Source organism: Natator depressus, chromosome 18 (genome assembly GCF_965152275.1).
Source record: "Natator depressus isolate rNatDep1 chromosome 18, rNatDep2.hap1, whole genome shotgun sequence".
Lineage (NCBI taxonomy): Eukaryota > Metazoa > Chordata > Testudines > Cheloniidae > Natator > Natator depressus.
In genome coordinates, this window is record NC_134251.1 from 19,983,920 (window position 1) to 20,003,980 (window position 20,061).

General features: G+C 42.1%; 3 protein-coding genes across 3 annotated transcripts in view; 1 reads left to right on the forward strand and 2 right to left on the reverse strand.

The window, feature by feature from the left end:
- MEGF6 (multiple EGF like domains 6) overlaps window positions 1–2,652 on the reverse strand; it is a 248,824-nt gene extending 246,172 nt beyond the window's left edge. Inside the window, exon 1 of the mRNA XM_074934107.1 lies at window positions 1,846–2,652. Within this exon, the coding sequence (XP_074790208.1) occupies window positions 1,846–1,934 (89 nt within the window). The 5' untranslated portion in view covers window positions 1,935–2,652. The remainder of the gene's footprint in view (window positions 1–1,845) is intronic.
- A 9,286-nt stretch (window positions 2,653–11,938) lies between these two features.
- Window positions 11,939–18,449, forward strand: TPRG1L (tumor protein p63 regulated 1 like). Its single transcript, XM_074934106.1, has 5 exons — window positions 11,939–12,136; window positions 13,220–13,311; window positions 14,846–15,022; window positions 15,702–15,855; window positions 16,862–18,449. The coding sequence occupies exons 1-5, from the start codon at window positions 11,939–11,941 to the stop codon at window positions 17,054–17,056; spliced, it is 816 nt and encodes a 271-aa protein (XP_074790207.1). The 3' UTR covers window positions 17,057–18,449.
- Window positions 17,851–20,061, reverse strand: part of WRAP73 (WD repeat containing, antisense to TP73) — a 29,319-nt gene continuing 27,108 nt past the window's right edge. Inside the window, exon 12 of the mRNA XM_074934105.1 lies at window positions 17,851–19,957. Coding sequence (XP_074790206.1) covers window positions 19,848–19,957 — 110 coding nt within the window. The 3' untranslated portion in view covers window positions 17,851–19,847. The remainder of the gene's footprint in view (window positions 19,958–20,061) is intronic.

Consider the following 20,061-nt stretch of genomic DNA (forward strand, 5'->3'; position numbering starts at 1 on the left):
AATTATTCCAGAATATATGAGCTTTATTTACAGGTTAACAGATTATTTTTCTAATGGCCATCCTCACAAACCCCACCTGAGATCCTCCTGCCTCTGACACGATCACCAGAAGTAATGAGTCTGCCACTAGACTTAAACATGGATTGTGTTGATGCTGCAAAAGACAGAATAGAGAGCTCGCTATCTCCTAAATGCACTGATGCCGACAGGGCTGAGAGGAGTACACACTTCCTTTAGTGAGTAAGGTGATCAATTCTGATTGAGTTAGAGAGCGGGTCTATTGAGTGAGTAGGTGCCATTTTTGCCTAACCGCTTTTCTGACTAACTGGGCTTCAATAAATATTTATCTGTTGTTTTAATTTTAGAAGGGGTAGCAAACATTAGTCTGTGAATTAATGAGATTTGGGAGCAATCTGTTGGGTTTTTTCCCACTTCTGGTGGTTATGGTTCCCCAAAAGAGCCTATGCATTTAAAAAAAAACAACGTTCTATAGCAGCAGACTAACTCAATAATTCAGACATGGAGAAGTATAGCAATTCCAGCTGGCATCTTACTGCTCCAAGACATTCAATTACAATACTGTTACAGAAAGCCTGAAAATGCCTTTTGGATTAATGACGTGTTCCCCCAATAGCTCTGCCTTAAAATCCTGGCCTGTTGTTCTCACATGTGGCCACTGAAGAGCTATTCAGTTAGCCAAGCCTCATATACATCAGTTCACCAGACCCCCGTCACAGATGGACGGAGGCCAGGGAAGCAGTTGTTATTTTGCTAATATCTCCTTTTCCAAAAGACAACAAATCCATCCATATAATAACTATCAAAACTTGCATTTGCAGCTGATCGAAGGGCAATCTACAGAATGGTATTGCCCTGCGTGTCCTTCGCTATGTACTTACAAATGCCTCACCCCTTAGCTGTACGCACATCCAAAAAGGAAGAACTAAAAAGAACCACAAGAATGCGGTTGGCAGCAGCAATGTTTCTGGAATAATTTATTGCAGTGAAGGAGCGTTTTTGTGTGCACCAAACAGTGGTTTTGTGTCTAAAGAGTATTGTAAGCAGTGCTCTATTGGGAATTATGTTGCTAAATTAAATTCAACACTTCCCATTCCCTGGCATTTTCTTTTCTTGAATACACTGGCACACATCTCATTTCCAGTATCTGATCCAACAATCCCTAACAGGCATTGCTGGGGAGATAATATGAAATTCTTTACATAAGAAGAAAGATATCTTTGCAATAATTTTCCAAAACACATCCACTGAACAGGAGTGCCTCCATCCCCAATAACAGAGTTACTGATACAGGGAAAAGATGGTTTGGGTTTATTTCACTGCACAATACTAGTTTCATTTACGAAGAAAAGCAGAGAGATCCCCCTGCAACTTGTAAGGAAGTTTTCCCAGAGGATCCACACAGTTAATGCCAAACTAAAGCTGTAACATTTCATTAAAAAATACGGGGCTCAGTGCCTCTAGATTAAGAGCAGGAGGAAAAAAGGTGACTACAAAGAGGAATGTGATAAGAAAAGAGAAATAAAGAAGAGGGTATGATAAAAGCAGCAGTCATAGGAAAACAGTCTTCAGACTATATAATTACATTTCATACTCACACACTACCTACATCTCAATCAGAAAAAAAAAATCCAAGCATCTCCTACAGGCAAAGGGAAGCATCCATACTTTTCAAATCCCTGTTTGCCTTTGTTCTATGCACACTTGTGACCAGGGAAAACTAAAAAAAAAAAAAAGAACCTTTTTTTTTAAATTGCATACAGCAGTTTCTCCCTTAAATATTTGCGGACCTGACCCAGCCGGTGAGTCTCTTCACTCAGTACTTACATAAGGGGCTGCAGTTTGTTCCCACAGGTGAGCGGACACACTGGCAGGGTGAGAATGAATGATAGCACCAACAACACGTGTGGCTCCATTGCTGCTGCTCCCTTCCCTTTCCAGGGTGGCTCTGGTGGGTGCCTAGAAAGTTTTACAGCCTTCCCAAGTGAGAGGCTGGCAAGCGTCTCTTCCTCAAAGAAAAATGTTCATGATTATCGCCTGACTTTGCCAATTTCGCCTTTGCTGACAAAGAACAACGCTATGGGAACACACACCGATTCTTGCTGGGGTCCGCTGGAAGAGCAGATTTATCACTCTTGGACTTTTCCTCCTAAAGGCAGTTTCCCCTGTATCTTCAGTCCAAGGGAAGTGAGGACAATGAGAGTGGTCACAGAGCTTTTCCAAAACCCAAACCTGGCTCCTTAGCTTCTCTTGTTAGTATTAAATTATGCTGAGGTGGCTTTTCCTTCTGACATTTACTTTCTGAGGAGATCCAAAGTGCCGGTGGCTTACAAAATCCAGGTTCAGTCCAGCAGCGAAGTCCCATGTAGGTTTGATTGGTTTGGTGTCCTGATCCACTTCACAAGGCAATATATAACCCAACTCTGAGGATGGGAGCTCCCACAGAGAAGTCCACCTCCCTGAAGACACACACAATTCCCAGCCCCCTTTCAGCAATGGGCAGAGATTTCCATTAACCCTCACTGCACACCCTAAGTCATCCTCCCTCCATCAACCTCCACCTTTCTCCTGGCAGGAGACTCACTCTCTTACACACACTCGCTTTGAAAGCGGCAGCTCTTCTATCCCCTGCACTACAGACCAACAAAACTTTCTTCTTGCCTTTCCCAGGTCTGCCTTTCATTCACATGCTCTCTTGTTTCTTTCTTGCTGACAGTCAGAAATCCCTCCCACCAGCCATGCCCAACCGTGAGGAGAGGAAGGGGAGGGGGGGAACCCAGCAGAAGCGCAGCAGGAATAATTTCATTTTGCTGATCAAAAGGCAATTCTTTTGCCGGACCCACTGCCAACTCCCAAAGCTTTGCAATCCCTCCAGCCCCCAAAGACAGGTCTAAAAGAGCCACCAAGATCCAAGCTTTCCTGCACATCTAGAACAGATAAGGCAGCTCACAACTCTTCCAAGAGAAATTCTGATGGGGGTGTGTAAGGCTGACAGGGACAGGCAGGAAGAACACTTTGATGGCTGGAGGGTTAATAGGTATGCAAGTGCCTTGCTCACAAATCCTGTTATTTAGTGCATTGCTTGCTAAACTGCATCTGGGGTGTGGGGCAAGATTAAAACTATAATTAAAATAATACATAAATCTGGATCCAAGGGAAAAAATCATTCCAAAATAGCTGGGCAAAGTGGGGGAGAGAAGGGATTAGACTAATTCGTTATTTGCCCTCTCCTACTTAATTGTCCCTCCTGCAAAAGAAAACAAAATGAGCAGTGGGGTTTGATGGGGGTTAGATCTGCGTGGGAGAGGGAAGCTGTGTTTTATTGGGGGTTGACCTCTGCTGGCTCAGGGGTAAGGCTGTTATTTAATTTTTTGTCATTGTAACTTGTGGCTGAGGTGCCTAGAGGCCCCGTTTTATTATTGTATAAATCCAAATAAACAAACACAGTTACCTTCTGCTGTCCCTGTTCAGCATGCTTCTCACTACCTCACCTTCTCTTCTCCTCAAACATTGCTCTATGGCCAAGCGCTCTTTAGAACTTTTATTTTAGTTCATACCTGGCAAGCAGAAAACATACCCCACCTGCACTAGACATTTTGGTTTGGCCCGAATGTGAAGTTTCACTCAAAGTCATAAGTGCATTTTATCTATTTAGTCTGAAATGGTTCTGAGAGCAGGACTCACTCAGGGAATGGAGTATTGAGACTGACTTCTAGTTCATTGATTCCCACCAAACACAGCGCACTAGGGACTAAATTGTGTTGCCATCCAATGACTGTGAACTAGCCACTGTGAAATTAGTTGGTAGGTCTCAATCCAATTCCCAGTTGAACTAGTGTTACTCCCCACCCCATCAAAAAAAAAAAAAAAAAGCATCACAAAGTGGCATTAATTGTCCTGTTATTGTCAGTCTCAGCAGGCGGACGTGCTGAGGATTAAATGAGCTAAAAAGACTGAGCTCCCTGCTTGCCCCTAGGGATGGTTCCGTCAGATGGGGCTGAGGCACATTGGCTGGTTCAAGAGGAGTGGGAAGAGCAGACAAGAAGTGTCAAAGTGCTGCAGTAACAAACACCCAGGTGAGGAGCTGTCTGACAAAAGCTGAATTTCAAAAAGGGGTGGGGAATCAACAAGGGAGAGGGAGATGAACAGACCGGTCCACAGAGCTGGGGAGTCCTCAGCAAATGACTGACCTTCTGTACAAGAGAGCAATGAGGAGTGCAGGAAGACAGAGGGAGAGTCTGCTGGAGTGAGACTTCCAGCCCCAGCTGGTTCAGCAGCGCACCCAGGAATGTGCGTGACTAGGTGAAAGAAACCAGACTTTGGAATTAATGCACCTAGAGGAAGACTGGAACCCCACAGGGCCAGGTGCTGAACACACTGTAAGAGACTGTCCCTGCCCCAAAGAGTTTATGGAAATGTGATGTGAGATGAGTTTATATTTGCTGGATTGAACTCACACCAAAAGCAGCTTCACTAGACACTCCCCAGCACCCACCTATACTTCTCCAGAGGAAGAATGGGTTACCCAGCTCTTTCCATAAAGATAGAGAGAATCTTTTTGTGAGCAAGTGGGCAGAAGCTTCTGAATGACCCTGAAACTGAAACTCTCTAGTGCATGGTGTGTGAATGCCAGTGTACTGCTATGGTAAGAAAATGGGGGCCCATGGGGAATGCTCCTAGACCTAATTATGTCTTTGAGGAACGCAACTCACATTTGCTGTGTACATAGTCTTGTTATTACTGCTCTTCTAGGCATACAGCTTACTGTGGCACTTAGAAAATAAAAATATGCAGGGTTCCTGGCTCAGGAAGAGCAAGGTGATGACATGTGGGCACTGCACATGTTGCTGAATTTGGAGTAACATAGTAGTACCCCGGGGGCAAGTTAGAAAAATAACAATTGCTTTTGTTAACAGCTAAATGTATCCAGTTGAAGAAGATGGAAAAGAAACAACTTCTGCAAATAGCTGGCTTTATAGATTAATCCTTTCATAAGTGTCCCATATACCACCTTTACAGCTATGTGTGTAACATTCTCCCTTAGGAACTAAGTAGCTGTCTGGCCCAACAGCTGGGCCTTTGATATTTTCTGTTTTAAGAAAGGGACATGGCTATGTAAAAATTCTATTGTTAAAACTTCAGAGTGTAAGTCCGCACAATAAGGAAATTCAAGCACTCATTTTCTTCTCAGGATCCTGAAGCCTTGTGTGAAATTACATTGATTTCTCAAAGGGAAACTGTAAAACTATTTAGATCCTAAAATTGCTTCTTGAAAACAGCAGGAAAATTCTACTGAGTATCTTTTGTAAATTATCTTCATATTTAATTTCTGAAGTGTTGTTCAAATCTGAAAAATAACTTTGTTAAAATGGCACTGTGGAATTCTACATTGGTCTTTCAAGGACTCCAGATCAAATTTGCTCAATTTACAAGAAGAAAGATGTTCCAAATCTCAAAGCCAATAACCTCAACCTGGGATCTGAAATTCATATCAGTTCCTTCTGGCTCATGCATCACCAGTAAAATAGATTCTTCATGAAAAATCTTCCTTCAGTTATACCTCTGCATCATCAGTAAGAACATAAGAATGGCCAAACTGGGTCAGGCCAATGATCCATCTGGCCCAGTATAGAATCACAGAACTAGCAGGGACCTCGAGAGGTCATCTAGTCCAGTCCCCTGCACTCACGGCAGGACTAAGTATTATTTAGACCATCCCTGACAGGTGTTTGTCTAACCTGCTCTTAAAAAGTATCCTGCCTTCTGACAGTGGCTGGTGGCAAATGCTTGAAAGGGAATAAACAGAACACGCCAATTAACAAGCGATCCATCCCTTGTCATCCAGTCCCAGATTCTGGCAGTCAGAGGCTTAGGGACACACACAGCATGGGGTTGCATCCCTGAGCATCTTGGCTTATAGCCAATGATGGACCTATTCTCCACTAATTTATCTCATTCTTTTTTGAACCCTGTTATACTTTTGGCCTTCACAACATCCCCTGGCAATGAGTTCCACAGGCTGACGGTGCATTGTGTGAAGAAGTACTCCCTTATGTTTGTTTTAAACCTGCTGCCTATTAATTTCATTGGGTGACCCCTAATTCTTGTGTTATGTAAAAGGGTAAATAACACTTCCTCATTCACTCTCTCCACTCCACTCATGATTTTATAGTCGTTTATCATCTCCCCTCTCATTCGTCTGTTTTCTAAGCTGAACAGTCCCAGTCTTTTTAATCTCTCCTCCTATGGAAGCCGTTCCAGACCCCTCGTCATTGTTGTTGTCCTTCTCTGTACTTTTTCCCAACTGGAATATATCTTTTCTGACATGGGGCGACCAGAACTGCACACAGTATTCAAGGTGTGAGCATAATATGGATTTATATACATATTTTCTGTCTTCTGATTTTCTACCAATGCTGACATAGTCTGTGCTCAGTTAAACCTTTGCTGCCAAACTGTCTTTACTAAGATCCCATTTACAGGTGTTTAATTTTATTACCGTGAGTTGTCCTGTTCATTTCAACAGGGCTATTCATGGTCATAAAGTTAACCATCCAACTGTTTGCAGAATCAGGGCCTGTGAGTGAATGAGTACAAATTAGACCATTATGAAACTGCACCTGATCAGGGCATCACACTCCTGCAACTGGTACTTAGTAAACAATTCTGGTGATGATGCACAAAAACCAGACTTCAGCTCACTCTCACCTGTGCTGTTCTGCAGGTTTAAAGGAAGTTGAAAGCACTGACGACTCATCTTAGTCACGGAAGAGAGTAGCTCTGATTCTGAATACAAACAGGGGGTAGATCTGTGGAGCAGAAGGTGCCTGCATGCTGCTGGGTTAACTCACTAGCTCAGGAAGGATCAATGCCACTTCAGAGTCTCTTTTCAGGCCCTTGCCTCCAGGCACAATTTATTGGTTAAAGAGAAAACATAAACAAAAACACCAAAATAAAGTCGTTTCCCCTGTCCAACATGGGCTATAGTTCCTAAAGGCTTTTCCCTCACCTCTCTCAGCCCTTCCAGGACCTTGCCCTGTCATGGGGACTCCTGCAGGAGCCCACTGGCTCCCTGCAGTTCTCACTCTCCAGGCCTTCTACCTGTGAGTCACTTAACAGCTGAGTTCTTTCACCTACAGTTCTCTAGCTCAACTGATCCCTTGCTGGCCTTTATAGACTAGGGCCCCCGTTTTTAAAGGTATTTAGGCATTCCTGTGCTCAGCACTGCAATGCTTAACTGATTTACATGCCTAAGTCTCATTTTCAAAAGGGATTTAGGTGCTTAGGAGCATAAATCACATTGACTTTAAAACTCGGGGCCTTGGTACTCTTCAAGCTATCACATGACTCCTATCCCACAACCTCAATTGGAAGGCAACTGATCAATTTACTCTGTGCAAGCGCCATTTTTACAGTCACTTTTTTGGACTAGAATCACACTTTAATCATTAACAAAAAACATTGGCTGGATATTCCACAACCTAACGAAGTCTGACCTCTGCTTTGCCATGGGTCCCATTCCTTCATGAGCCTGGAAAGAATTGCATTGTCCTTTTGACTAAAGAAAGACATTCAAAGCTTTGAGGACATGAGGTACAAGAAATGTTTTACTCATAGGATTGTAAAAAATGAAGGAACAGCAATTGCAATGCTCTAAATCAATTTACCCTCTAACCCAATTTAAGAATATGGAGACAAAGTTCAGTTTGTGGACTATATATTTTTTAGTGGGTAGCTCCCTCTTGTGTATTTGGAAGGTACACACAGCTTATAAGAATGGATTCAGTTCTTTAGTTTAGGGAGTCCGTTATCTCCACCAAACGTGAAAAAGGAACAGTGGCCCCCCAGTGGACACACACCAGAGCAAAGGAGAAGAGAGTAAGAACCAAAAGAGGAATTATTCTAGGTGCAAGTTTATCTTCCCAATTCAGACCTCAAGTAACTGATACAGTCTGAACAGCCTCTAGACTGATTTTCATAGATGCCAGGTAGTGTACATAGGTTGATGGTTAAGGTTATCCTCTGACCTACACAGTGTGGCTATTCCGTGTAGGGTTGTCTGGGAAGAGAAGGTGACATTACGATGGAGAAAGCCCTGCTTTAAACACCCAAGATTTGGGCAGTTAATGTTATTGAACATGAGGCCAATTCTACAACCCTTACGTTAGTAGCCTTAGCGAAGACTATGGGGGTACTTCCATAAATAAAGGGTTGAATAGGGATTTCAAGAATGGACTTAACTTAGGAAACACGTGTGAAAGATGAATGTCTGAAATCCAATACATTGTATGTCAAGTCTCTTGAATATGTTTTCAGTTTTTACTGTCTTCTAGCACAATTGTCTGCTAAAAATATCATCTTCTGGCACAAAGTATAGTAACCCTGGAAAGTAGTAACAGAGTTACAATATGGGCTGATAAACAGTATATATGGAATCTGCAAACAGGTAACTGAAAAAAAAATCTACATGCTTTGATACCCAGCTGTTTAATCTTGACTATCAAATAGAGGAAGCACGGTACAGTGTACAGCATGCTGGATGTAAAACTCTACCCCTGAATCTACCATTGACTCATTTTGTGACCTTGGGCAAATCACTTATCCTGTCTGTGTTTACCCATTGGTAAAATGAGAAAAGTGATACTTACCCACCTTTGTAAAGCTCTTTAGGATGTATAGATGAAGCATGCTACATAAACGGTAAGCATTATTCCCATGTTCTTGTCTCCTGGAATATTTATACTTATGGTCATTTGATAATTGCTCGTTTGTTATGCTTTCCCCTCCAGTTTTGACTCAACATATATTGTATGACTTAACTTATATCTGCTTATTAATTGATACATATCTGATTGCTTGTTAACAAGATTGATAAAATAAATAACCACTGGAGCACAGTAGGTAGTCTAATCTCAGAATGTTACTTGCAGAAAAGCAGGGTTTGGTTTGGCCAGGGAATCCAGCATTTCCAGGATGGCTGTGATGAGTTATACTGCCATCTGCTGATAGAAACGTGATCAATTTTAACAAAGACAAGAAAAACTGGCCCCAATATTTCAGTGTATTTTTAATACATTGTGGATGAGAGTTTTTTGTATATTTATAAATGTTTGATTATTAAAACAAATTTAAAGGAAAAGCCTATTCTTATTTAGTGCTTTTAGGGGGCCCCAGATAGCCATTATTAAAAACTAAAATACAGGCTGAAAAAAAAAAAAAGATTGGCAACTTCTCCCCCATAACATGGTGCTAGTGTCAGTGTGTCTCAATCCTGATGCCTCTAAATTCTGTCTCCATGACTTTCTCACCTGCAGCTCCTGCCATATGGAACCACCTTCATGGATCTGACTCATCGGCTTTCCAACACTTCAAATCTCATCTGAAAACATTATTTACTCCCCTCCTTTCGGCTTTTCATTGCTCCTTCTCCCTCTATTATATTTTATTCAATTCAATAATGTGTTTTGAGATGAAGTGTAAATTTTTCAAAAGCACCTACGTGATTTGGAAGCCTATGTATGTCCCATTTTCAAGAGACAGACGCTCAGGAGCCTAAATCAGAGTGCCTTAGACACTTAAGAAAATTTTACCCAAAAATCTATATAAATGATCCTATATAATATAAAGCTGCATTGTACTGATTGTATGATTCATACATAGCTACGGGCTGTATATTTTAGATCTGGGCTCAGATCCTCAAAGGTATTTAGAAGTTAGGAGCCAAAATACCTAGAATCTGGGCCCTGGTCTCTAGATGGCAGCAATATTCTGTAATCACACCCTGTAAATATGCCCATGAATTTGATCACTTCAGCCTAAATCTTTCTTAGCTTTGTGTTTTAAACAACACTTCTCATTGTTACCAGGAACATAAGAATAGCCATACTGGGTCAGACCAAAGGTCCATCTAGCCCAGTACCTGTCTTCCGACTGTGGCCAATGCCCCAGAGGGAATGAACAGAACAGGTAATCATCAAGTGATCCATCCTGTCGCCCATTCCCAGCTTCTAGCAAACAGAGGCTAGGGACACCACCCCTGCCCATCCTGGGAATAGCCATTGATGGACCTATCCTCCACAAACTTATCTAGCTCTTTTTTGAACCCTGTTATAGTCTTGGCCTTCACAACATCCTCTGGCAAAGAGTTCCACAGGTTGACTGTGTGTTATGTGAAAATAGGTAAGAACACTGGGAAATACGCCAGTAAAAATTGCATACCCAGGTGTTGCTTTAAAAAAAAAAAAACATATGCCTGGTACTGAGGCTGAAGCAGTTTTCCCAATATGCTTCTCCAGTCCCTATAGAGTTTGTTTATTGCTTTTATGTCTCTCAATGTTTTCTCAACAGTTGTTTGTTTTCCAAACAGGTTACAATGCCGCCTCTCCCAGCTTAACCCACTGCATTGACTGATAGACCCCATTGTGATGAGAAAGGGGACAAATCCTAGATTTGAGACCCAAAACCCCTTTACATCCACTGAAATTTGAGATATCTGTTATTCCCATACTTCAGGTGCCCACATTCTGCCCAGACAAGAGACTCATTGGCAACTTGCTAAGAGCGCAAAGACCAAACTCAAGTACATTAAATGGAACAGGTCAAAATCACCCTGATCTTTAATATGGCAGGCAGCTCATGGATACATCCCAGCATGTGATATCCCATCTTGAGCCAGCCCATTTAGTACTGCCAGTTTGGTTGGGCTACACATGTGTATTAAAGAAGGCGGGGCATATTATTGAGCTCCACAGACCACACTCTGGGACAGTCTCCATTGTAAATTACTGACATCAGAAAGATAGGCCCATGACATGGAGGAGACAGAACACTGTTGCTGGCTAGACAGGGAAACATTCATAGGAAAATTCTTTACCACTTTCAATTGAGATTTAATTCAGATGGACATTCTCCAACCAGCTCTATTGACTACACTATTGACACAGGTAGCACTAAGCCCCCAACCCCTCTTCACATCAGCTTCAGTCCTTGACTCCCCCAACCCCCCTATCCCTCCACCCCATAACACGGACCATGGCGGGCTGCAGGAGCAGCCCTCAGCTTCCACTCTGCAGAGGGCAGGTTGCTGTATGTTTTAATTACCCTTCCCCTTTCTCCCCCACACTCACATCCCCTGTATCTCTCCCTTTTCCCTTTACCTCCTCCCCACTTCCCTTTCTTCTTCACCTCTACCCCCAATCCCTTCCCCCCAACGTCTGTTCCATCCTTCCCCCTCTACCCCATCCCTGCCCCCTCTTCCCTTCCCCTTCACCCCATCCCCCATTCCTTCACCCCATCCCTGCCCCCTCTTCCCTTCCCCCGTCACCCCAGCCCCTTATCCCTTCCCCCTTGACCCCATCCCTGCCCCCTCTTCCCTTCCCCGTTCACCCCATCCCTGCCCCCTCTTCCCTTCCCCCATCTCCCCAGCCCCCATCCCTTCCCCCTATCCCCCATTCCTTCTCCCTTCACCCCATCCCTGCCCCCTCTTCCCTTCCCCCGTCACCCCAGCCCCCATCCCTTCCCCCTATCCCCTATCCCTTCCCCCGTCACCCCAGCCCCCTCTTCCATTCCCCCGTCACCCCAGCCCCCTATCCCCCATTCCTTCTCCCTTCACCCCATCCCTGCCCCCTCTTCCCTTCCCCCGTCACCCCAGCCCCCATCCCTTCCCCCTATCCCTTCCCCCGTCACCCCAGCCCCCTCTTCCATTCCCCCGTCACCCCAGCCCCCTATCCCCCATTCCTTCTCCCTTCACCCCATCCCTGCCCCCTCTTCCCTTCCCCCGTCACCCCAGCCCCATATCCCTTCTCCGCCCCCGCCTCTTCTCCAATCTCTTCCCTCCCTCCCCCCGGAAGCGGAAGCGGGCTGCCGCAGGCCGGAAGCGGAAGGGGCGGGGCGGAGGGCGGCGCCGGGGGACCCGCGGGCGATGCTGCAGCTGCGGGACGCGGTGGAGGGGGACCCGGACGGGGGCCCCGCCGGGGCGGCGGCGCTGCTGGTGCCGGCCGAAGCCGACGTGCCCTTCAGCCCGCCCGGGGACTCGCTGCCGCCCCGCCAGACCCTGCGGCCCCTCAGCGTCCGCAACCCGACCCGGGGCGGCCGCCTCAAGGAGTACTTCGTGTTCCGGGTGCGGGCCGGGGCCGCCGCCCCCCGGGCCGGCCCGGGGCCTAGAGCCGCGCGCCCTGCCCCTGCGCGGGGTGGGGGGAGCGGGAGGAAACGGGGAGCCCGCTCGCCTGTCGGCGCAGCAGCGCTTGGCTCCGTGCGCCTCCCCCGGGGGGGCGCCTCCCCCGGGGGGGGGGGGCGCCGCCGCCGCCGGCTCTGGGCTCCGTGCGCCTCCCCCGGGGGGGGGGGCGCCGCCGCCGCCGGCTCTGGGCTCCGTGCGCCTCCCCCGGGGGGGGGGGCGCCGGCGCTTCTGGGGACAGACGCAGCCGGGAGGGGTTGCTGCACTAAATGATGTTTGTTTAGAAAACCCCGTTCGGTTTCAATGAGAAAACCAGACCCCCAGCACCCTGCTGTTCACCTCTGCGGAGAGGCCCTCAGGGCCAGGAATGTTTCAGTACCTGGGCTCCTTTCCTCCTCCACCGTTCCTGGTGATATAAATTACCCTCGTCTGTTTCCTCTCCATCCCACTCCCGCAATCCTGGCCTTTGTTCCCAAGAGTGAGAGTGCGGTGATCAGCTTTCATGCCATAGCTTTCTCCATTGGGTATAGATCATGCAGGTGGCTCTTAAGGAATTAGAGAAAGTAGTTACTTTCTCATTTCCTAATTCCCAGAGCCCCCTGCCAGAGCTTAACCCAATCTCCGAGAAAAGAGTTTGGGAACCTAGACCACAAAAAAGAAATGTAAATGTGGTGGTGGTTCTATTGACAGGGGCAAGAGGTGACAAACCCCAGACTGGTTTAGAAGTGAGAGGCCAGTTAGAATATCGAATAATCTTTTAAAGGAAGTAGTGGACGTCCCATTGCTTGAGATAGAGAAGGGCCAGGAGGAGACAATAGGGAGCAACCACCTGATCCCCACTAGATGATTACAATAATCTGTTAGGTCTTTGCCTCTCAGATCTCTAGCCCTGGTCCTGGTAGATAGGTGCTATATAGTAACTCAGTTTCAGAACCTGCTGAAATGTAAAACAGCATGACTCTGTCAAGAAGTTGCAAACAGGAATACGTAACTAGAGAAATATAAAACCTGATTCTTTCTTTGATTTAGCCTGGAACTATAGAACAGGCAGTAAATGAGATTCGTGTTGTTGTGATGCCCACTGAAGATGGAGAGGTGCAAAGTGTGTGGTTGCTAACAGAGTAAGTAACAGTACTAATAGACAAATGGAACTTTTCTTAGCTTTTCAGGACAAATTTTTCTCCTGGATCTGCACACCTATTACAAATTCTCTTGCTATCTGTGTGAAACTCACAAGTAATGGGAGTAAAGCTTTCTTGTGCAAATCTGACACAAAATTCATGTCTTTAGTATACAGTTCATCCAGCAACATTTATCTTAAAACCAAGATCTTTTTACTGCATGTTTTATATATTATTGTATTGACAATATTTGTAAAATGCTTTTACAAATCACTTAAAATCCCATGTTTGCTAGTATATCCTGAACTCTCCTCTGTTGGTCCACCATCTGATTTATTTATATATACAGTTGCTTCATTTACCTGCTTTCTTTTGATCAATTTAAACCTGGTAAATGTTTTAGTTCTGGAATGCAGTATAGGTGTGCCCAATAAGATATTACTTCACCCACCTGGTGTCTTATATTGGAATAGAATATATTATAGACTTGGCTTTATCAAAAGCCCAAGCAATTAATTGTTTAAATGAAGGACTCTCAATCTTGGTCAGACTCCAAAATTAGTCCCATGTCCTATTAAACACAAATTATTGCAGTCTATATTTTAATATCCCGTATCGCTCCTAAACTGTGTTGGGAGGGACCAAAACATAGCTGTGCTCAGCTCCAGGGTTCCTCAGCTCTAGGCACTTCACAGACCAAGGAAAGTTGTCAATTTCAATCCTGTGCCTGCTAGTAAGAGCTGAACTGGCAGAAGGTCAGCAAGACATGTAAGCACCTGCACTTCAGCTATCCTTTGGTTGGCTACCCAGCCTGTGAATTAGGATTGTGTTTTTTTAAAGAGGGGAGCAGTTTTGGTGTAGTCAGCTTTACTTTAACAGTGACTCTTTTTAAACCATCATACAAAATTCTTAGTTTTATTTTCAGAGAAAAACACTAATTCTACCATCTACTAAAGCTGCATTTTAATCCACTGTTTTGAATCCTCTAAGGAGTCAGTGCCCCCTCAGTGGTGATTGAGAGTGAAAGCCATAGTCTACTCTAGACTGCTACAATAGTTAAGTACTAAAGAGCCAGAAATGGAGACGCACTGATGTGATAGAAGCAATTGTTTCCCCAATGCATATAGAAACATGGCCCATGGTCACTGGTACTTCCAGCAAAACAACAGTCAGCTATATGAGAATTCATTGGCCTTTATTGTAAAAAAGCTGTAGATTTGTGCAAGCATTAAAACATTACAAACTGCTTATATATTCATCTGAAGCTTTTCCCTTAATCTTTAAAAGTCTTCATTAGTAGTTTTTCCTATATTCTGTGTATTTGAAACATGCTTTCAAACTCTTGTCAATCCTATATAAAAATAGCAATGAATGGGAAATACAGCATCACCATTATTTGAATTTTCTACAGAATAATACTGCTGTTGCTTAAATAATTCTCAGTTGCTATTGTATTAGTCAAACTACTACATATTTTAGTCAAACTACTAAAAGGATAGAAGATTACCAGAGTTTTTACTGTTTGTCTTACAAGAGTTGACCACTGGAACAATGAGAAGGAGCGTCTGGTTCTTATCACTGACTGGTCCCTTCTGATCTGTAAATATGACTTCATCAGCTTGCAGTGCCAGCAGGTTACTAGAATATCACTCAGTGCAGTTGACACTATTTCTGTTGGAGAATTTGAGTTCCCACCTAAATCACTGAATAAGTAAGTTTTCATTTTTATTTTATTTTTTTAAGTTTCTAATGATACTGCTAATGTTAAGGCTATTAGTCTATCATTAGCCATATATCAAGTTTGATAGCCTTTCAGTTTATTTGTATTAATAAGTTTTGATTTTGCTGTAATTAAAAAATTATTGAAATTGGTTGATCAGCAGGGAAGCAAAATTAACAGTTACTATTTAGACTGAAAACAGTTTACTCCTGAAATATTCTTTAACATGGACTATACTTTATTTTGGGGAAAGTCTTTGTAAGCAGTCCTGTAATTTTATTTTAATTGTTCAGTATTAGCATTATATTAGAAACTTGTAAGTAAATCAGATTATATTGAGTATTAGTCTTACCATAGACCAGGATATATTAGGCTGCATGAATATAAATGTGGAAGACTTGCATGTTTAATTTTAATAAACTTAATCTTTCATACAACTTGTCATTTAAACAATCTTAATTTGGGAGCTGGTATAAATAACTGATTTTCAACTATGCTGATATTTGTTTAGAGACTATTACCATCTAAGAAAAAAAACTTTAAAATTCTAAAATGGACTTTAGTTTTCATTAAGGTATTCAGAAATGTTTCCAAAAAAAGCTAATTAACCTGCTCTAAAAGAGCTTCAAGGCCTACCCTATCAAATACGTGGTGTCTTCAAATTTGTTAGGCGAGAAGGCATTGGTATTCGAATTCAATGGGATAAGCAAAGTCGTGCATCCTTCATAAACCGATGGAATCCATGGTCCACAAATGTGCCCTATGCTACTTTTACGGAACATCCAATGGCAAATGCTGATGAGAAGATTGCATCCCTTTGCCAAGTAAGGAAGTTTTCTATACTGTATTAGATATAAATCACGATGATTTAAGCTGGATACAGTTCTTACGAATTTACCTTCTTTTGAAAATGACTTGATGATGGAAGCAGAGAATAAATGTAAAGAGACTAGCCAAGCTTTTTCTATGCTCTCCATCTATTTCAGCAGGGTAGTGCTGCTGCTTGCCTGTTGCTAGAAGTAATCAGGCAAGTCTTGTTGACTCTTCAAATCATGTTCATATAGCGAAAATGAGGTTGCAATGATTTCCAAATTTACAAAAAAAACACTGAAGCTGAAAAAGGAAAATATTTCCTTAAACTGTAGGTAGAGTTTTATCAACCTTCTTTCCTGCAAAGAGGTCTAGGCTTTACCTGGAGTGTTTGTACCTTGTAATTCTAGAAGAATCCTAGTAAATTATATGTAGTTCCAAAATATATACCCCTCCTATGTGCGCACATGTTTCAGTGGCTTTTTTTAAAAAGGAGAGCCCTTAGGGTAAACAAATTATCAGTTGTGGACAGTTGTAGAGCTAAGCATTTATTATAAAAAATTACTGTTATAGCTGATCTTTATGCAAACATCTCATTTAGGAAAGCATGTTCTCGTTTGAAACTACTGGCATCAGTATATGCTAGCATGTGGAATTTATTCTAGGATGTATGTAGTCTTATGTATAACAATTACAACTTTATATGACAGGTTTCAGAGAAACAGCCGTGTTAGTCTGTATTCGCAAGAAGAAAAGGAGTACTTGTGATCCGATGAAGCGAGCTGTAGCTCATGAAAGCTTATGCTCAAATAAATTGGTTAGTCTCTAAGGTGCCACAAGTACTCCTTTTCTTTTTGCGAACTTTATATATGTTAGTAATCTTCTGTTTCAGCAGCAGTGGCTCTTTTCAGTATAATTCTGCCTTTGTAAGCAAACTAGCAACAGATTTTCAAATAATGGGAAAATATTAAGTTGTCAAAAGTAAGTAGGTATACTTAAAATGTTGTTTTTCCCCCTTAGTTGGAAAACTTTAAGACTCAATTAATCCAAGCTGTGAAGAAGGCCCATAAAGAGTGTCCATTGCCAGGGAGGGCCAATGGAGTACTAGTGCTGGAGCGCCCTCTTCTTATTGAAACTTACGTGGGATTGATGTCTTTCATCAACAATGAGGCCAAGCTTGGCTACTCCATGACAAGAGGAAAAATTGGATTTTAAATTCATTGTAATCAATCCACTAAAAGGGAAAGTGATTTGAGATTAGTATCATGGAGAAAGAGTTGGGAGGACTCAGTACATGGCAGAAAAGAACAAAAATGAATGAAGTGTGTGGATAAAAAGGATTGGTTAGTTGCAGAATGAATGACTTTCACAGAACAGTCACTACTGTTATGAAGTTCATGGATAAGTCAGCTATTGAGTTCAGGTGGTCACAGGGTAGTTGCATTTTTAAAGTACCCTGGATTTAACTTACACTCACTATTTGTATGCAAGTCTAGTGAGCAATGATATTTCCTCTTACATTTCAAGCTAAAGGTCTTTCCTTACTGAGTGTGACTCATCTGTGACAAATATTCCATATCACTATCCAGTGTAGATACATTGCATGTTCATGCCACAGCTATATTTACATAAGGATTCAATTGCAATGAAATCATTTCATGTGCAGTTGAGACTGATTTTATATTGGCTAAGAAGGTACTAATGTCTAAATTACAGTAATCTCAGGAATTTAACTAATTCAGTGTCAAATTTTTAAAGAACTCATTCTTTAGCAAAGACAGCTAATTTGGTCAAAACTAGAGTGTTATGTCTTCTCCTAACCAGTGGAATCGAACAGTTATTTTGTAAGTTGAAGTGGTGTTTGAGTAATGTCACTGGTCTCTTTTAAATAGCTATCAAACCTGAATCTGTATAATTTGCAGGTTTATCTTATTTATGGCTTCTCTTTGCAGCCATCTATTAAAGAAAGACCTTAAAATAGAATAGCCAATTTCAAAAAGACAGTTAAAGGATATCTTTGCCTTCCTATGAAGTTACTTTTAATGCAACATGGGAATGGTAGTCTTATAATTAAAAAGGGAATTCTACTTTGAGTAGCTTTATATTTCCTTAGCAAAAGTGTATTTTGTTGTTTTTGGTTTTGTTTTGTGGGGGTTTTTGTTTAATACATGGACCAGAGTACAATAGCACCAAAGTCAGGTTTTTGTAATTTATGTGGCCATGTAGTTGTTGGAGAGGGGAAGCTTTAGTCATAGTATTGTACTTCAGTCTTATGTGATCTTCCATTTAAGTTGTAGAAAGTAAATTCAGTAGTTACAGCAAGCTTTAAATGCAGTAGTATACAAAGATACTGAACAGAACTACAGCATGAGATTACTGTGACAAGTTTCACTGTGGATGAATCCTTTATACAGACCATCTTAATCTATAATTTTATCAGAAGCATTTCTTTGCCTCTCAACATGTTAGTGATATGCTGTGCAGCAGTGGAATTGGTATGTTAAAATTTTTTTACGTTTTAACTTGAAATAAACTGTACATGTTTTTTGAATGTGGCTCTGAAATGCAAACAGCTGCATGTTGTCAATATGGGTTCTTTTCTAAGACATCAGTGTCTAGCTTTTGTTAATCTTGCAGTAAAGATAAACTTAGCCATCTTTGTTCTCCGGTTTTTAGTTGGTAGAACACTAGATGTTGTAAAAGCAGGGATATAAACCCTCATGCTTTAGGTCATAAACCAAGCACAAACTGATAAGAAAAAAAATCTGTAGTAAGCAATTTATCAGGGCATCTGTTGTACCTTCCTTTGAAGCATCTGGTGTGATCAAGATGGACCACCTCCTCTCCAATTGTTATGGAATTCTTACACACTACTTCCAGTCCATCCAATTTGATACTCCACATTTCTGTGATTAAGTCTCTTTAAAACATCTTATGTGAAATCCTCTCCCCACAACTAAAGCAGGTGAGAGTGAGGCCGAGACTGTCATGGTAAGAATCTCGCCTGTCCTTTTTTCAAATGCTATTCTATACAATCTATAATTTAGAGGAACACTGTTCAGGGCCTGATATGATGCCAGCTTAACATTTTAGTTGGTAAAGCAAACTGGTTCTCACACAGTTGCACTTGATAACATCAACACTTATTCATGGCTAAAATGATAAAATAACTCTTCAGAACTGCAGTAACTGTTCTGTATTCAAAACTTACAAGTATTCAGGGTCTAACAACTATATGCATTTCATTCCATATTTAATTCTAATAGAAGAGAGCACTCACTGTATTGAGTGACCAAATGCAAAGACTAGTCTATGAACTTGTACACTACTCCATGAAAATAGCTGGAAAATTGCCTTTTATTCTTTCTTGAACCTTGTGTCCTTGGGGGGGGAATAGGGATTGATGTACAATGGTATGTAGTTACTCACTGTCCACTTGAAATCAGGGTGACAGCAATAGTGATATGTACATGTGCATTTCAAACCTCAGTTCCAGCTCAGAATATTAATAGAGAGGATTCTACACTTATTTAGGATAGTGCTGGGTTGATAGTTTGTAGCCACACTAGCAGAAGCTATCAAAATGTTTATTGACATTTATACAAATTAAATAACCTCTATACACTATTTACAAACATACCATTTTAGAAAATATTTTGACAAAAGTTCAAAATAAGGTTTAAGTCTTTGAACCCTAAAACTTCATAAAATCAAGACTGCTACTTTCCACAATTTTAGTTGCAAAATCAGAGAGCTCTTTCTAAATTCCTTTGTCGAACACACTTCATTTAAAGTAACTATCACAGTACTTCACCTAAGGGAGTCTTCTTACACTCCCCCAAACGTAAGATTTTCTATTAGTATAGAACCTCTTCCTGCTGAACAACGAGGGCCTGCCCATTCTCATCTGTTCCATATAGATATAGCAGCACTTTTTCAAAGATCCATTTGCAAGGCAGGCTTTTCTAGCCTTGGGGGGCAGAGGGAGGGGTTCCATTATCTGCTCTTATTTTACCTCTTCTCTTTCCAAGTAGCACATGCAAAAATTATCCTTACTCAACAGTGCTATGGAGTCCCCCCTAGGATGCCAGCAAAGCGAGAGGACCTGGAAGTCACCTGCAGATACAAATTAAAGAAATAAATAGCAAGAAATCAAGAGTTACAATAGTTCTGTTCCAGAAATCTTGTTACTTGGAATAGCTTAGTAATTTCATCAGTAA